General features: G+C 40.8%; 1 protein-coding gene and 1 non-coding gene across 2 annotated transcripts in view; both read right to left on the minus strand.

Annotated features, from left to right (window-relative positions):
* The window catches only part of Eif2b3 (eukaryotic translation initiation factor 2B subunit gamma), a 63,243-nt gene that overhangs the window by 39,233 nt on the left and 4,452 nt on the right, over positions 1-19,558 (minus strand). The window contains exons 2-4 of the mRNA XM_027402588.2: positions 18,571-18,728; positions 13,645-13,790; positions 614-773 (exon numbers count right to left, since the gene is read on the minus strand). Of these exons, the coding sequence (XP_027258389.1) occupies positions 614-773; positions 13,645-13,790; positions 18,571-18,718 (454 nt within the window). The 5' untranslated portion in view covers positions 18,719-18,728. The remainder of the gene's footprint in view (positions 1-613; positions 774-13,644; positions 13,791-18,570; positions 18,729-19,558) is intronic.
* On the minus strand, positions 14,673-14,777 carry LOC113833007. The gene has a single exon (XR_003482770.1). It is a non-coding gene; the product is annotated as a U6 spliceosomal RNA (small nuclear RNA).

Below are 19,558 nucleotides of genomic sequence, written 5' to 3' on the forward strand. Positions count from 1 at the left end.
GTAAAATTAGACCTACATCTTTAAGTTCCCGAGTAGGAAATCAACACATAATTCCTAAAGTTGAGATATAGGAAACATCAGGCATAGTGGCTCACACCTTTAATCCCAGCACTCAAGAGGCCAAGGCAGGCAGATCTCTGTGAGTTCAAGGCCAGCCTGGTCTACATAGCCATAGCAAAGGTTATGTAGCAAGACAGGCAGAACTATATAGACTCTGTCTTTAAAATGCACATAGGTGATATGTAAATACTATACCATTTTATATACAGGGATGAGTATAGAGGATTGATAATGTGTAGATATGCATGTATGCTTTCATCCATGTGTCCTAGAGCCAATTCCTCAGAGATATTGAGAGACAGGTCCCATGCAGTCAATGATCTGAGACTTAAATAGAATGCAAACAGTTTTGTATTCTTCTTTCCAGATACAAAAGCATATAACAGGATTTAATTAGTAGATATAAACATTTAAGCATCAGAGACTGTCTTGATTTTATGTCATGAACCCCTAACGCAGTATCTACAGTACATAACCGGTTTCTAATAGATGTTTCTTATATGAAAGGATGAACAACAATAATAATTATAAAATCAGCTCTAGTCTACCTTACCTGTTTTTTTTTTCCCCTTCTGACCTGGAACTGGTTCTATACTATCTTGTCCTTTTCTCATTAACATGGCAAGTGATGCATCATAAGCTCTGAACAGGTCCACAACCTCATGTAAAGCAACATCTGTTATCAGATCGCAGCTCAGGACCAGCACATCTGTCTGTCAAATGAAGATAGGAAAGTAAACATCACAAAAAATAATGGCTCACGTAAATCATTAAAAACAAGCACATCACAACTTAGAAACATACAAACTACACTTTATGTTCAAATCTTGTCTGAACAGAAAAATATAGTAAAATAAATGGGGATGTCCTAATGGAATTGTTCTGGAGTAGGATCTGAAATCTCTGCCGCCCCCTTGTGAACTTTACTGGGCAGTGCCGAGACACTTCTGGTACCAGATCTTTAAGGACAGTGAAAACTGTAGAAACTATTACACTGTCTATTTTTATGACTTTGGCAATAATTTTTCTTTCTTTTTTTTCGTTTTTTTTTTAGTTTTTTTTTTTTTTTTTAGTTTAGGGCACAGGGTTTCTCTGTGTAGCCCTGACTGCCTAGAACTCTGCAGACCAGGCTGGCCAAGGATCCACAGAGATCCACCTGCTTCTGCCTCCCAAGCACTGGGACTAAAGGTGTTCGCAACCATTATAAAACAATCAGAGGCAGGAGAGATGGCTCAATAGTTTAGAGCTCTTATTACACTTGCAGAGGACTTGAGTTTGGTTACCAGTATCCACACACACACACACACACACACACACACACACACACACCCACCACCCACCCACCCACCCACCCCAGGCAAACCACTAAAGTAAAAACAAATCTAAATAAAACAACCAAAGATATTCTTCTAAAGTGTTATGATTATGTAATACCTTATTCTTTGATAATTCACATTCTAGGTAGTGAACAATTCCAACATAATTTGAAGAATATACAAAGAACCCATTAAATCTTGTAGCAAGGTCATATAAACAGCATTGTTATTATTAATGGTATTGTGGATAAGAAGAGTGAGGCCCATTCCTACAATCAGTGACTAATATACACCAGGCATTTAACACATGATGAACGAGGTCCTGGGGATGTAGCTCAGTGGTACAGCAAATGCTTAATATGTATAACTTGCTACATTCAGCAGGGCAGTGGTGGCACACGCCTCTAATCCCAGCATTGGGAAGCAGAGGCAGGCGGATCTCAGAGTTCCAGGATGGCCAGGGCTATACAAAGAAACCCTTAAAAAAACAAAACAAAAACAAAAACAAAAAACAAATAGAAAGTTCTACATTCAATCTCTACTACAAAAATAAAACATGATTAATGAATAAGTCACTGAAGGGTTTCTCAGTCTTAGCCCCATCTTCCCCGAAACTGCACCATGAGAGCAAAGGAGGAAAAGTGAAGGCACAGGTCAAGTGCAAGAGAAGAAAGCTGAGGCAGAGGTGCAAGTAAATCAGCATGTGTGTCCACAAAGGCTGCGGGAGCAGAAGTGAGGGGTACTGAAGGACGGGGGCTGGTACAAGTTGTTGGACTGTGTACTACTGTTGGTAATGAGTCTCAGTGGATCTGGAGCATCACCATCTGCTCAGAGAGCACCCGAGAGACTGCCTGCCTGCCTGCCTGCCTGCCGCCCAAAGTCTGCTGGCCCTCTGCCCTGGACCTATGGCATCTGCACTAACAGTTCTGTTCTCACTTGTGGCCAAGTGTAACTCGTGTAACAATAAATCAGCTTTCTCGCTGTCTCAACTGAAGAATAAACTAATAAATCACTGAAAAAGTATTTTCGAATATGGAATTTCTAATTACCATACCAATAATTCAAATTAATTATAATGAAAACTACTGATGGGAACTTGGGATGTGGCTCAGTTGTAGAATGCTTGCTTAGTATGCACAAAGCCATAGGTTCAGTTTTCAACAGTGTATAAAACTAGGTGTGGAGGAGAAGCAAGAGGAGGAAGCTCAAAAGATCAAAGTCATCCTTAGCTACATAGCAAATTTGAGGTCAGCCTGTCTCAAAAAAGAAACTGGGGCCAAAAGATGGCTCAGTGAAGAAAGTTGCCTTGCTACCAGACCTGAGTTCTATCTCTGGGACCCAGAAAGTAGGAGTTGAGAACTAACTCCTACAAGCTGTCCTTTGACATGTACTCATTCATACTAGTATGTACACATCTGTACCTACAGAATAAGTAAATGAAGATGCAATACAATTTTAAAGAAAGTAATAATGGTAATTAATGTTTATGAATGCTTTCTATTGTTCAGGAATTTTGTATACATCATTTCTGCTTTCAAAACAGCTCTACACAGTAAGAATTACTATTGGTGGCACATTATACATGAAGAAATAAATTTGAGTTGTTACGAAACTGTCTAAGAGCTAACGAGTAGAAATATCTATGTAACTAAGGAATTTGTATTATTGAACAGTGTTGCAAAAACACAGAGCTTTGCTTGTTTGAAGATCAACTTAAGGGGCATTCCAGTCCAGTGTCTGAAATAAACTTAGGTCGATCTTAGGGTTGGAAGTACAGTTCAGTGACAGAATAATTAATTGAGTAGCATGCACAGGACCTAGATTCAGCACCAGTACTGCAAGTAAGAAGTAAAACAGATCTGTTCTATAATGCATGTTATGGGTACCACATAAGAACTAGAGTATCATATTCTAAGAGTAGCAGAAAAGTAAAAACTAAAATGTGCAAAGTACAAGGTTATCAAGATGGTAAAAGGGCTAAAAAAAAATAGAACAGCTGAAAGAATAGAGCATTTTTACACTAAGGAAAAGAAAGTGAACACAGGGCTGGAGAGATGGTTCAGTGGTTAAGAGCACTGGCTTCTCTTCCAGAGGACCTGGATTCAATTCCCAGCACCCACATGGCAGCTCACAGCTGTCTGTAACCTCAGATTCAGGGGATCCAACATTCTCACAAGGAAATACATGCAGATAAAACACCAATGCTCATAAAACAAAATAACAAAGAATTTAATTTTAAAAAGTGAACACATATACACTTGTATGGTGGGAAGCACACCAGAGGAGTGAGACTATGAAGAAAGACAACAGCAGCCAGGCATGGTGGTACACGCCTGTAATCCCAGTACTCAGAAGGCTGTTCATGAGGGTCACAAGCTCAGAGGTCAGCCTGGGCCAACTAGTACAACAAAGAAAGGGAAAAAGAGAAAACAACTCTCTTTAAATAAATATTTGACAATATTCATTTGAGTCAGGGTCACTAGATCAAACTGACCAGACTCCTCATATAGCTGAGGATAACTTTAACCTCAGATCCTCCTGTCTTCATCACCTAGGTGCTGAGATGATGACGATGATGACGACGGTGTGTGTGTGTGTGTGTGGCCTAGTTTATACCGTATTCATCCCCTCCTCCCCCAGACAGGGTTTCTTTGTGTAGTTTTGGAGCCTATTCTGGAACTGGCTCTGTACACCGGGCTGGCCTCGAACTCACAGAGATCTTCCTGCCTCTGCCTACTGAGTGCTGGGATTAAAGGTGTGCACCACCAACGCCCTGTCAGTATTCACTCTTAGAATAATCAACTTTTAGCTGAGTAGATCAACAGGAAAAAAATAGATCAATAAATTATTATGAACAAAAGTATTTTTAAGTGAGGTATGGTGGCATATGTCTGCAATCCTAATACTTGGAAGCCAGAGACAGGAGGATTGCTATAAGTTAGACGTTAGATTGGGCTGTGTAGTGAGAACATATCTCAAAGACAAAGAAGTATGTTTGGTTTATATATTACCTTGCTGAGACTCAGATTTACTCAAAAAGAGTAATTTTATGTTGGGTGTAGTAGCATATGCCTACAATTCAAGTACTGGGGGGGGGGCAGAGGCAGGTGGATCAGGACACCGCCCCCCAAGAAATCAGACAACATCTACACATACAAGTCAATGAGGAAAAAGTCTGTGGAATCCTACTTTTTTGGCATATGATTTTTTAGGACAGCAGCACAGACGTTGCTCCACTTCATCATAATGAAGACAGCTGGTGGAGGGGATAGCTCTTTTTTTTCTAGGTTGCTTTAGTAAGATGATGATTGTTTTTATAAGTTGGCTGTTTTATGATTAATTGAATTAAGTGTACCTCAAACTAAAGAAAATGACTCTGAAAAAAAAAACAAAAAACAAAAAATCAAACAAACAAACAAAAAAAACAAACGACTCTGATGCAGATGTCCCTGAAGTGATGATAAAATTGTCTTGGGAAATAAATGCTGACCTTATTCAATATCTGCAAAAGTATTTAAATCTGTCATCACTGTGAATGCCAAACAAGCAAGTATTGCATAATTGTGAGCAGGCCTGTAGGCTTATTTCTCTTTGTTTTTACATGACCTTTTTTCCTACTGAACTGTTTTGTAACAGCTCTCATTGTCCTCTGTGTGAGATGTGCTCCCCTCACCAAACAGAACAGATTCACTAAGCTCCTCCCTGCCAGAGTAAACAATAAAAGCTGAGAGTTCCTCTCATACAAGAGAAGCTGAGCTAGAAGGAAGATTCTAAGAGAAAAAGCTGCAAAGAAAACTCTGAAACCAGTCCAGCTGCCTGGAAGAGGTTTAGATAGGGCACTTGGAAAGGACACTCTTCAACCTGCTGAGCTGTCTCCAGGCTGTGCAGTGTGCTCCAGGTTTTCCAGCTTTTGTGGATTGTTACCCAGGCTTGGGTGAGTCTTGGTGATACAGCTATCTGTGAGTCATTTCTGCTCCTGTAAGTAACCCCTTACCCATACTCCTCTAAGCAAAATCAGGAGTTGACAAAAAAATAAAACTCATTAGTTCACCAAGTTGGACTTTGGTGGTATCCATACTTTGGTCTGCTATGGGTGCTCTATCAGAGGTGAGATGTTTGTGTTGTGTCTCTTGAGGAAAAGTTTTGTCATACAACATTAATACAAAATCCCAAAGTATTACAAGGAATATCCCCACCCCCACTTCAATGTCTGGATGCCATCTGTTCTCAGTGGGATAAGAAAGGCCTCAGTCTCAGGGCCCAGGACATAGACGGAGTGATGCTTTACTGGCCCCCTCATGACTGTCCCAGAGAATGTACCAGGTAAGATTCACAGTAAACCAAACATTCTCCTCCTAGTAGCTGTTTCACCACTTCCAGAGGAGAGATTTGCTGTCCACGCTCTCCCCTGATTAAAAAGAAGAAGAAGAAAAAAAAAAAAAAAAAAAAGGCTGGAAATCCAGGCCAGATGTTGGTGGCACACGCCTTTGATCCCAACACTCCAGAGGCACAGGCTGGAGGATCTCTGTGAGTTTGAGGCCAGCCTGGTCTACAGAGTGAGTTCCAGGACAGGCTCCAAAGCAATACAGAGAAACCCTGTCTTGAAAAACAAAACAAACAAACAAAAGCTGGAAATCCTAGGGAAAAAAAAAAAGTCTAAAGAGAAACAAATTGGAAAAACTAATGAGTCAGAGAAGTTCTGCTGATTTAAAGATGGATTGTTTAGACTGTGACGTAACTGTGACTCAGATTGCAACTAGTCTGAACACACCTGCCTTCAACTGCCCTGTGCTTCAAGGGATCAGCCTCTTATGCAGAAACTGAGTCTCCAACGACCCACCTACTCTATTCCAACAGTCTTCACATTGGAAGGCTGCACCCGAAGAAGCCAGGGTAACAGTGAGGGTTAAAAGCACAGCTTGGAAGGATAATGTGTGCCTTGTTGACAGGACACCAACACACAGTCTCCAAGGGAAAGCAGAACTTCAGTATTTAGGAAGAACTCAAGACACCCAGGGATTCAAACTACAAACTGTTGCCAGTTAGTGTTGACTAAAGCAAACAAATTAAGCTCAGAAAACTCAATTACACTGCCACAGCAAAGCCCAGAAACATCTCATTACAAGGGCACTTTCAATCAAGCCAAAACCACTGAGTAAAACTGGGGAAAAAACTCAAAAGTTAAACAGAAAACCAGATTCATGCCTGTGTGGTGGTGATGGAGGAGGGAGGTGAGAAGAACTACTGGAATAGCTTCACTCCCTGGCAGCTGTTCCACGGCAGACTGTGATAAATAATACAATCTGGCAAACGATTTCCTACACCAAGGAAAAAGAAAAACCTACCAGGGCTTGGTAAAATCCCATGCATTTACCTACCCAGCACTTCCCAAACAATGGCTATGATCCAAATTACCACTCCCTACTCCATCCCTGCCCATCTGGAACTAATGAATTGCCATTTGATGTGACTAGAAACGGTCAATTTATATTTTCTATGTGGTCCAAATCAATCTCCAAAAGTAGTTGTAGGCTTTTACAAGCTCCACAGTTAACTGTGATGGAGACCTTACTGGTTTATTAGTTTTGGTTGAAAATGCTTAGGAAAAAATTTCCCAGTCTGTAGCTCTAACAGCAAAGACCAACTGCCAGAGATTGGGGTAGTGGGTCCAAAAGGAATGACTGCTGGTGTGGTGGCCCTGGCCTTCTATCCCAGCACGCAGGAGGCACAGGCAGGCTGGGCTCTGTGATTTTGAGGTCACTAAGTGCTACATGGTAAGACTTTGTCTCAAAAAAAAAAGGTGATAATCCTTAGGCTCAGGGCTAAATATTCTTCATGTGTCCCTTAGCTCAGTCATACTGCCACTATTATCCAGGCCAGAAGTCAGAAACCTTGCTGGCATCCAGGACTGACACACAGACTCCACTTCCAACTAATACTGGTTTTCTTCCTTATTTCTACTGTACTGCCTTAGTACAGGTCCCAGAATCTTTTCCTAGTCTTTAAACATTTTTAAAGTAAAAATTACCTTAATGAATGTACAGATAAAAACATCAAACAACTAGATTAACAAACACTTGAAGTCTCAGACTCTATACATCTCAGTCAACTTCTGTAAACAGCCATTTAGTCTTTTGACTTCTAATTTTCCCATATTTATTTAAAATATTATTTTGTATATATGATGGATTTCTTTCATGTATGTAAGTGTATGTACCATGTGTGTGACAGGTGCCCATGGAAGGAAGAAGAGCGCATCAGATTCCCTGGAACTGGAGTTACAGATGGTTGCAAGTGGCCACGTGGGTGCTGGGAATTGAATCCAGGTCCTCTGGAAGAGCAGTGTGTGCTCTTGACCACTGAGCCATCTCTCTAGCCCCAATTTTCCATATTTAATTGTTTGCTCAAAGATACTATAAAATAGCAATCTTTAAACATAAAAAGTTGAATTTTTTCATCACTAAATTTTTTGTTTATGCAAATATGCATACTAATGATATGTATGTGCATATTTATTTTCATGTAAACAACTAAATCCTGGCTGGATATCTAACATTACAGGACTCAGAACATTCTCAAACTTTTCCAGAGTTGACTGATGTTTTTGGAGTTGTTTATTTATCTTACCGTGGAGTGGGGCACATGTCACACAGTACATATGGAGGTGAGAGGACAGCTTGGAGTCACTTCTCTCCTTCCACCACATACATGCTGTGACAGGCACGCAACCCCGCACAGCCGCCACATAAACAAATAAACACAGTTTTAAAAACAAAAACCCACCTCACTAAAACCCAGAAAGAACTCAGACAAATAACATAATGATATACCTCAAGGTCTTGGGAAACTGAGAATAAGCTAAACCCAAAATCAGCAGATGAAAAAAAATGGACATCAAAAGAACAGTTTGAAGAATCAATGAGAGGAGAGTGAGATGGTTGTGAGCACTTGTTTGGTTCCCAGCACTCACTTCAGGTGGCCCATTAATGCCTGTAACTCCAACTCCAGCTGATCTGATGCCCTCTTCTGGCCTTCAAAGGCACCTGCATACATTTAGCACGCACACACACACACACACTCACTAAAGTTAATTATTAAAACAAACAAACAAACAAAAAAACCATAATGTGGTCAGGCTGTGGTATCGCACACCTTTAATCCCAGCACTCCAGATGCAGAAGCAGATAGATCTCAGTGAGTTTGAAGCCAGCCTGGTCTACAAAGAGAATTCCAGGACAGCCAGGGCTGTTACACAGAGAAACCCTGTCTCGAAAAACAAACAAACAAACAACAAAAAACTGGGCATGGTGGCACACGCCTTTAATCCCAGCACTTGGGAGGCAGAGACAGGAGGATCTCTTTGAGTTCAAGGCTAGCCTGGTCTACAGAGCGAGTTTCAGGACAGCCAGGGCTGTTACACAGAGAAAACTTGTCACAAAAAAAGAAAAACAGGTATATATCTATATATTTTATACATATATACATACATATGTGTTGTTTTGAGACTGGGTTTTTCTATCTGACATTTATTCATTTAATGTATTCTTTATATCAGACGTAGAGACAGCTCTAGTCCAAACTCTAATACACAAAAATGGGGTATAGTGGTGCACAACTTTAATCTCAGCATTTGGGAGGCAGAGACAGGTGAATCTCTGTGAGTTCCAGGTTAGCTTGTTGTACACAGTGAGATCTATTATCCCAGGGCTACATAGAGAGACTCTGTCGCAAAAAACAAAGTCTAATAGAGATAAGATGATTCCACACCCTGTGTGTGATATATGCCCATGCATAGGTGTATGTAGGTGTGAATGCAGGGAGAGGCCAGGGCTCAATGCCAGGTGTCTTCCTCAATCAATCTCCTACTGTACCTGGTGACACTGATGTGGGTAGGCTAGCTGGCCATGAGTTCCAGGGTCCACCTGTCTCTGCCCCTCCAGGGCTGGAGTTGCAGTTGCACTCTGCTGTGCCTGGCTTCTTACATGGGAGTCAGGGATCTAAACTGGGGTCCCATGCTTGCCCAGCAGGCACTTTACTGGCTGAGCTATGTCCCCAGCCCCCTGACATGACATTTTTCATCTCCCTTACAAAAGAAAGAAAAAGAAAAAAGGACACTTATCGAGGTTGTAGGAAGGCTCCTCCTTGGAAGAGATGAACCTGACTTATGAGTCTGAATAGGTAAAGGCTCCTACAGAGAACTCCTTGGTCATGGTGACAGAATGCTTACTAACTTTACCCAAACATTCTATTAGTCACCTATAATTTCATCTCATAATTCAGAGTAGGATAGGTCATCTTAACAGGCACTTCCAGATATAGGATGCTCGGTTACTCACCAATGAAGTTTATGATGACAGTCTACACTTTCTATCAAAATTCCTAGCTTATATCAGTCCCCACTCCCTACATACCTTTGTTCCATGAAAGGGCTCCCTATAGGGAAAGAAAACACTCAAAGAAATCAAGCTTAAAAACAAAGCTTTAAAGTTTGCCGGCTTATCAAATGAAAGACAGGCTATAAGCAGCCCCACTCCACAGACTAGATTTCTATTCAGCAGCAATGAGAGAGAGACAAAGGGATGGAAACATTTCAAGCTGTGGACCTATGAGATTAGTATAAGCAAGGGAAAAGCTCTATTGAGCATTTTCAAAGTGAGGAGAAGAAAAACAACAACAACAACAACAACAACAACAACAACAACAACAATAATAAAAAGGCTTTGAAAACCCCAGTCTGGTTCTGTTGTAACACCTGGAATTTTTACTAAGAGCCCTAGCAAAGAAGTGATCACCAGGGATATACTGCAGCCCACCAAAGCATTCATCAGAAGAAAGTTACCACTTACAAAAAGTCTTTAGGCAAGTCAGGACCAGGTTCTCAGATCCTCCCTTGGCCAAATTATACTTACTTTTTCCAAACAGATAGAAATCTGACAAAAACAAAACACTGGGCTAAATGAAAGGTTCCAGGAAAGACTGACAGAGATTTGTAACTCGATAAGGACATCAAACACTTAACTGAAAATAACTTACGTTTAGTTTTTTACACATCTAAAAATAGAGTGTTTATTCAATTTTTCTAATAAGCTGTCTCCAGGGGATTTCATCATAATTTGTTCTTTGTTGTAGCATGTTTGCTATTTCATAAAACATATAACAATAGTCCTTCTTCTACATCAAAGGATTTAAATAACTAGACCTCTAACAACTAGTATGCTGGTATCATTATCCCTGCTCTCAGAGTTGTGAAATTGAGGCAGAGGGTAAATGAGGTTTGCCTGCGGCTATAGCAATAAGACCTGAAATATAAGGTAAATGCTTAACACAGGCTTCTATTACAGATCTAGTCTACTTAGACCCCTTAAATATACCTCACTGGCCTGTTCTTAGAACATTTATCTAAGGAATAACCAAATTTGGTTTCTAAAGGCCAAGCAGGAACAGCACTAATGACCAATGACTTCAGAAAGGCAAAAGGGTCAAATGCAGATCTGATTCACTGTCCAAGGAGTCACTCAGTTTTTATGTGCTAAGCATAGACTACATTTCTACTTTGGCAGGCTTCTCATTCATATGCCCTTAGACAAATGATAGTCTTCCTATAATACTCAAGTCCCAGCTGAGTATTGTGGCATACACCTGTAATTCCATCACTTAGGAGGGAGAGGCAGAGGGATCAGGTATTCAAGTTCAGACTTCCCTTCACTGAAGAAAAAGATATGAAGAAACAAGAACTGCATACTTGCAGGTCAAAGATTCTACAGGAGTACTACTAGATACTACTAGGAGACTGCTATTTTTTTTTTTCTTCCCAAGACAAGGTTTCTCTGTGTAGCCCTGGCTATTCTGACCAGGCTGTCCTTGAACTCAGAGATCCACCTGTCTCTGCCTCCCAAGTACTGGACTTAACGGAGTATGCCACCTTGAGACTGCCAATTTTTAAATGAAATTTACACTTTAGGAAGTAGAAGCAATGGGTACAAGTGTATAACAAAACTCAGGGGTAGAGCCAGGTATGGTACTACACTCAGAAGGCTAAGGTTGAGAGTCAGAGGCCAGCCAGGGCTAATGGCAAACTTCTGTCTCAAAAAGACAAAACTCAAAAGCAAAACCAAAGACCTCTCAAAGACAGGGTCTAGCAACCCAGGCAGGTATTTGCTTTGGAGTAGGTTATTTAAGTTCTCTCAATAGAGAGAACTTTCCATAGTAAAGCAAACTGATGTCTATCTTTCCAGGTGGCTGTGTGGATTAGAAATCTAGATATACTATTAGATATGAATGCTCTCTCTTGAGATCTACAGAACAAATGCTCTGGTTAACCCTACAGAAAATAAACTTTATATCCTTGTGACCATAATTGGCTAATAAACTAATTCTACTTCAGGGCAGTCTCTATGAACAGGTACTAAATTTCCAAAGCAATAAATTACTTTCTCAGATATACTGTTCACTATATGAAATTTAAGTATCCTCAGAAGTGCTCAGGCAGGTTCCAGGTAGAGATATGTGAATAATTAGCTGTTACTACAATACAGGTCTCTGTTGTTTGCAACCCTTGCCCCTCCCGTTTCACATGTGTAAATAATTATCTGTTATTACAATGCAGGCCTTTGTTGCTTTCAATCCCCACCTCTTCCCATTTTCCACTTGTTGATCTTTCTCCTTGAATTTTTTTTTTTTTTTTAAATTAAACCTTGCCAGGTGTACATGCCTGAAATCCCAGCACTTGGAACTCAGAGACAGGGGGAATCACCACAAATCTGAAGCCACCTTAGTCTCCATATTGAGTTCCAGGTCAGCCAGGGCTAGATAGCAAGACTCTGCTTTGAAAGAAGAGAGCCAGGCAGTGGCTTTAATCCCAGCACTCTGTGAGTTCAAGGGTAGCCTGGTGAGTTCCAGGACAGCCAGAGCTATACAGAGAAACCCTGTGTCAAAAAACCAAAACAAACAAACAAACAAACAAAGGAAACAAAAAAATCAACCAAACAAAAAACCCAAGAGAAAAGGAAATCAAACCTTAATTAGGCTAATGTCTTCGGGAAAAATATATTGTTATGTAACTGATATGTATTCTCTTGGCAAATTTCCAACAAATAAAAACATGTAAAAGTGAGTTTCAGATGTTTAAGGTTATCCTGAGGGAGTTCTTTACATAACATGGGTTTAAAATAATCCCTGGTATTTAAACTTTGTAGTAATTCCCCAACTGTTAAAATACAGATTATTCAGAAAATTTCATGTTTTTTTTCAGGAGTTATCTGTCCTATTTCCACTCCTCACTTCTCTACCATCACAAACTCCCACTCTTTCTGAAAAGCCCAATTACAAGTAAAGCTTTCCTAAGTAAAGTTAGTTCCTGAAGCTTTCCTAACTCTGCAAGCCAATGCAGGCAGCACTTTCTGATGCTCCTCTAGAGGGCGCCTGGTTCATGCCTGACTTCTTATGGATTCTAACCCACTCCACTACTGGACGCTCAAATCATAATTTCCACTGAGTCATGTGCCACCTGGCTGTACCCAGAAGACATAATATTTCCAATGCTTTGGTTATTTAATGCATCAACCAAGATTCTGGCACCTAATGGGTACTCTTCCTCCATACATGCCACTAGAGCTTCCAAGACACACTTTTCCCATCTGTAAAATGGAGATGAACGTACATGTACCTCAGAGTGTGACTGGCGTGGAAACTGCACTTAAAATACTCAATATGGAGGATTCTGGTGTTGGAAAACTGATGGATTAGATCATCTAAAACTGAGGCTATGTCTCAAAAACGGACATATTACTACTTGGAAAGCAGACTACATTGACTGAATTTCTAAATCTTTACTAATAATCAAACCAAAGAGCAGTTAAAGAGTAAATGGGCTATAATGAACAGGATATAAAGATATATTAAACTAGGTTTGTTGATACAAGCCTGTAATCCCAGTACTTGAGAAGTAGAGGCAGGAGAATCAAGAGTTGAAGGTCATCCTCGGCTACATGAAACTGTCAAAACAAACAAAAAATACAATATATTTTTTAAATCTTTAAAAACTAAAATCAGGTATGGTGGTATATGACTTTAATCCAAGTACTCAGGAGACAGAGGCATATCTCTGTGAGTTTTTGTCCAGCCTGATCTACATCAAAAGTTCTAGGTTAGCCAGTGCTACACAGTGAGACCCTGTCTAAAAACAAAGTTTTTTGTAAACTATAAAGTACTGCCAAACAATATATTATTTATCTTCAATAAAACTAAAAATCAAGAAATAGTTTTCTACCTTAAGTTTTGGATATATGTGGCGTAGAGAATCTGCAGTTCCCATGTCAGCCTCCTCAGGAATGCATACGATATCTGGTTTCATTTTCATCTTGAATTCTGTGCAAAGTGCCTTTTGAACATCTTTGGTTGTAATCACAATGACTTCTATAGGATGAAAGAAATTACAGACAAATGCAGAAATTCATTCACGAGACAATTTTGATCGTTCAGTCAAATGTGCTCTGTTGTGGTAGCACATGTCTGCAGCCTGCAAACCAGCACTCCAGAGGTGGAGACAGAGGATCAGGAATAAAAGGCCATCCTCGTCAAGTTGAAGACACCATGGACTAAGTGAGAACTTGCCTCACAAATTCAAAACAAAAATCACAACTACTAATATTGCTGAACCTTTTCAATGTGTTTTATTTTTTTAATGGAAAACCAGCTTATGTTTAATACAGGTGTTTTTTACATCTGTCCTCCCATTCCACATTTATATCTCCTAAAATGACAGAAAAACACCACCAATCACAGGTTGAATGAGTTAATAATGCAGTTCCTACATGCAACACCAATATCCTTAAAACACCAGTCAGACCTGGCAGTGGCCAGCAGCGAACTTCATCTTCAGGTTAAGAACCTCGGGCCCTCTGAGGATTCTGTGATGCAGGGGCACTTGTCCAGAACTCTCACCACCCTACAGCTGGGGTTGAAATGTACCAGTGAAAAAAGCTGTTTCCCCTTCCAGGGGAAGGAAAGAAATGACTCCTAAGAACCCACCCAGTCTGGCTGAGGTCTATCTTTGCAATCTCTTGCAGCTCCTTTTCTTCACCATCTTTCTTTTTCTGCAGCAAGGCGTGAGACCAAAACCTACCCAAGTTACAGGAAAACCAGACAGTGATAGCTACGGAGAAAGTGAGCTCCTTTACATCCCACATCCAATGCCTTTGCTTCACAGGGAAACAGTGGCAACAAATTCACAAAGTAACAGTTAGCATTACAAACCCACTTACCCAGGGGTGCTGGCTGGAAGGCAGAAAGGAAGAAAAAAAAGTGGAAAACTTCACAAATTTACTTGACATCCTTGTGCAGGCTCCATGCTAATCTTCTCTGTATCATTCTAAGTTTGGTATGTGCTCTGCTGAAGTGAGCATTACTTTAAATTTTGTTTGTTTTTCCAGACAGGGTTTCTGTGTAACAACAGCCTTGGCTATCCTGGACCTCCCTCTGTAGACCAGGCTGGCCTCAAACTCACAGAGATCCGCCTGCCTCTGCTGGGGCCAGAGTCATGCTCCATTACACCTGGTTGTTTTAAATTTTTAATGTAATTATTTTATTAATTTCTGAGTATTTCACACATGCATATATTTTGATTATATTCACCAACTATTCCCAAATCTATTCTCCACCCCTTATCATTATGTTAAAAAAAAAGTGTGTGTATGTGTTTGTGTGCACTCTCGTATGCTAAGATAGAGAAAGTGTGATTGAAGCAGAGTACAGCAGATGCTCAATTCTGTTTGGTAGGTATTGTGGAGCACATTTGTAATCTTAGCACTCAGTATGCTGAAGTATGAGATTATGAATTTGAACTCAGTCTGGTATACATAGTGATTTTGAGGTTAGCCTTCGTTTTACCAGGTGGTGGTGTGGATCTGTAAACTTAGCTATTTGGGAAGCTGAGGCAGGAAGACCATAAATTCAAGATCTGTGTGACTACAAAATGAGTTCAAGAATAGCTTTAGCAACTTAGAGGGAGCCTGTTCTTGTTTTTTTTTTTTGGGGGGGGGGAGAGGGATGGGGATTATGGCTCAAGGATAAATCATTTACCTAGCAGGCTTGAGGATCCCAGCTTGGGAGAGAGAGGGGGGAGGGGGGAAGAGGAAAGAAAGGGGGAGAGGGGGAGAGGGAGAGGGAGGGGGAGAGAAAGGGAGAGCCAGCAGGGGCTGGTGAGATGTAGGGGCACTTCTTTGAGCCCAATAACCTGAGCCCACATAGTGGAAAGAGAGAACTACTGACTTGATCTGGTGCCCTCTGCTGGCATGCAGGCACAAGACTGTATACATAATAAATAAATACATAATCTAAAAAACAAAACAAAACAAAACAAAAACTTGTACTCTGACCTCCACACATGAGACACAGCTTGTATACACACCCATACTGAGATATACAAACAAACAAAATAGATAAGTGTATACAAAATGTTAAAAAGCTCTACATTTAGGGCTGGAGATGGTCTCTATATGCATGAAATCATGTATTCTATCCCCAGCACTGCACAAAATTTAGTTGGGTGGCACATGTCTATAATCCCAGAACTCAGGAAGTACATATAAGACTGAGGGCCAAGATCATCCTCTACTAAACAAGTTTGAAAACCTGTCTCAAAATTAATAAAGCTGGATATAGTTGCAGACACCTCTAATCCTACTGCTTGGGAGACAGAGGCAGGTGGATCTCTGAGTTTGAGGCCAGCCTGGTCTATATTAATTTCTAGGTAAGCAAAATCTTCTATATGGAGAGATCTTGTCTTGAGAATACAAATAAAAATAGTAATAATTAATTAGAAGCTGGAGCAATGATTCAGTTGTTAAGAGAATTAGCTGTTCAGCCAGGTGGTAATGGCACATGACTTTAATCCCAGCACTTGGGTGTCAGAGGCAGGCAGATTTCTGAGTTTGAGGCTAGCCTGGTCTACAAAGTGAGTTCCAGGACAGTCAGGGATACAAAGAGAAACCCTGTCTCATCCTCTCTTGAAAAAGAAAAAGAAAAAAAAAAAAAAAAAAAGCGTTTGCTGCTCTTGCAGAGGACCTGGGTTCAGTTCTCAGAACTTAACACGGTGATTCACAACCATCCTTAACACCAATTCCAGAGGATTCAATGCCCTCTCCAGATTTCTCTGGCACAGGTATATATGTGGTGACATGCATACATTCAGGCAAACCATTCATACATATAAAGTACAATAAATAAAAATAAAAATCTGCCAGGGGTGGTGGCACACGCCTTTAAACCTAAGCACTTAGGAGGCAGAGGCAGGCAGATCGCTGTGAGTTCAAGACCAGCCTGGTCTACAGCGCTAGTTCCAGGACAACCTCCAAAGTCACAGAGAAACCCTGTCCCCCCAAAACAAAATAAATAAATAAATAATCCCACAATAAATTAATTGATTAGGGGTTGGAGAGATGGCTCAGCAGTTAAGACTTCTTGCTGCTCTTGCGGAGTACCCAGGTTCAGTTCCTAGCACCCACATGGTGGCTCACAAACCATCTGTAACTCTAGTTCCAAAGGATCCAGCGCCTTCTTCTGGCCTCTGCAAACAACAGGTATGAACACACTGCACTTACATACATGCAGGTAAAACACTCACAAATATTTAAAAAAAATTATTAGTGAAGAATTCTACATCTAGCTGGGTATTGGTGGCTCACACCTTTAATGCCAGCATTCAGAAGGCAGAGGCAGGTGGATTTCTGTGAGGTTGAGACCAGTCTGGTCTATAGTTCGAGTTCCAGGACATACTCCAAAGGTACACAGAAAAACCCTATCTCAAGACAAAAACAACAAACAACCAACAACAACAAAACAAACAAACAAAGAACTCCAGTTTAGAAAACAAAAAGTCTATAGGGCCAGTATGATGGCTCAGGGATGGTTGCCAAGCCTGACTCTGAGTTCAATCTCAAGGACACATATGATGGAAGGACAGAGCAATTCTTGAAGGTTGCCCTCTGACCTCCATTTGCACATCCATGCCTATTATTTCCCCAAACGGAAGATGGGATTTAGGCACTGGAGAGATGGTTCAGTGGTTAACAGCACTTGCTGCTCTCAGAAGATCAGGGTTCAATTCCTAGCACCCACATGGCAGTTCACAACCATCCATAACTCTAATCCCAAGGGATCTGACACCTTCTGACCTCTGTGGCCTCCAGGCATGCATCTGGTGCTCATACATACTTGTAGGCAAAAATATTCATGCTTATAAAATAAAGTAAACCTAAAGAATATTAAAACATATAATACAAAGAATTTATTTTTATATCTGTGTTATGTGTGTATCTGTGTGCATACATATGCAGTGCCCCCCAGAGGCCAGAAAAGAATACCAGATTCCCTGAAGCTGAAGTTACAGACCATTTGTTGAGAGCCGTGAGGTCTGGGAACTGCCATGTGGGAACTGGGAACTGAACTAGGTTCCTCTGGAAGAGCAGCAAGTGTTCTTAACCATCGAGCCATTTCTCCAGCCCCCAAGAAAGAAAAATTTTAAAATAAATCTCTTAAAACCAATGTTACCTAGACTACTACATAGAAATGTTTATGGGTCTGTGTAACTCTCACAGTTAAATGAACCTTCTTGTAGATGTCTGGGCCCTGATTTGTTGCATTTTGATTCATTCTACTTAATGATACCTCAAACTCAATATGGCCAAAGCTGAACTCATCTTTGTTCAAATCTGTTCCCTGTCTCATTTAATGGCATCATCCATCTAATCTGACCTAAGCGAAAAGTAGACAAAAACTCTTCCTACCAGATTTTAAGGAAGGTTCTAGAAGTCAGAGCCTGCCTGAGCTGTCTTTTCAGTCTTCTATTCTTATGCTTAAAATATTACTGAGCACACCAAAGCATAGATTCTCAGCAAGTATGGACAGCCAGGCGTTTAGATCCCCAATCTTGTCTTTCTGATATCCTTAAAGGGTCCATTTTGGATCACTGTGGAGAACCCCCTCTTTAACAGCAATGTTTAGCAATATGTTCTCATTTTTTCCCCAAACAGTAAAAGGGTACTCCGGGGTCCCCAACTTAAGTGTCCAGTCTCCAGCAAACTTTCAGCCCTGGTCTGCTATCATCTCTCCTCTCTCACTCTCATAATGCTGACAAATTATTGGGATCAAACACACTGAAAGTTTTATGATTGCATCTGTCATTGCCACAGCTCACCTTCAAATCCAACACGCTCAAGCAGGTTCAGCGGGTACCAAATTAAAGGTTTGTTTCCAACTGGAAGCAGAGGCTTGGGAATGCTGGAAGTCAAGTCTGTCATCCGAGATCCCCCACCAACGGCCATAACTACAGCTTGAAACTCCATTTTTATAAAACTGTAAGCACAGGGGGATGGGGAAAGAGATGTAACACAAATCAAATGGCACACAGTACTAGTTTTGTTTTTATTTACATGAGTTATTCCCACTTATACCAGATGCATCACTTCCTGTTTTAGTGACCACAGTATGAAACACTCTTTAGTTGCAGTTCAAATGTCATCTTTCTCACCTTCTCTAACCAACATGAGTTTTAGCTCCAATTTTAGGAGAGTAACATAAATCAAAAACATCTGACCCTTGCACGTGAGTTGTTTAAGATAAGTTCAAGTGCCAGCAGTAGATGTGCCCACCTTTAATTTCAGCATTCGGGAGGCAGAGGCTGGCAGATCTCCATGAATTCAAGGCCAGCCCGGACAACATAAGGACTGCCAAAACTATATAGTGAGTGAGACCTTGTCTGAAAAACACATGCTTCTCCCAGGGTCTAGCTGGAGAACTGTAGTTCTCACCCCACATTAAGGAAACTTCCCTTCACAAAAGACTCAGACCAGTACAGAAAACCACAACTAATCAAAACACAGAGTTAGTTGTAAAGCCCAGTCCCAACTAACAACTATAACAAAATTCTGAAGCTAAGGCTCAGGGATCATTAAGAAAGACATGACAGACAGGGACAGGAAGTTTGCTGTGGGATCATGTCTCCTAGATATGCCAGAGAAGTTATACCCATGAAGTGTCACCAACATGGCGGCCTAACAAGACCTGAACAAAGAGGACACCAAAAGACAAGCTAACATCTGAGAGGGAAAGCTCACAAGGCCTCAACCCTAAGCAAAAAGCTATAGGCAATTAAGAACTGGGGAAACAGTGCACACCAATTGGTT

The sequence above is a fragment of the Cricetulus griseus genome, chromosome 2 (genome assembly GCF_003668045.3).
Source record: "Cricetulus griseus strain 17A/GY chromosome 2, alternate assembly CriGri-PICRH-1.0, whole genome shotgun sequence".
In the NCBI taxonomy this organism is placed as follows: Eukaryota; Metazoa; Chordata; class Mammalia; order Rodentia; family Cricetidae; genus Cricetulus; species Cricetulus griseus.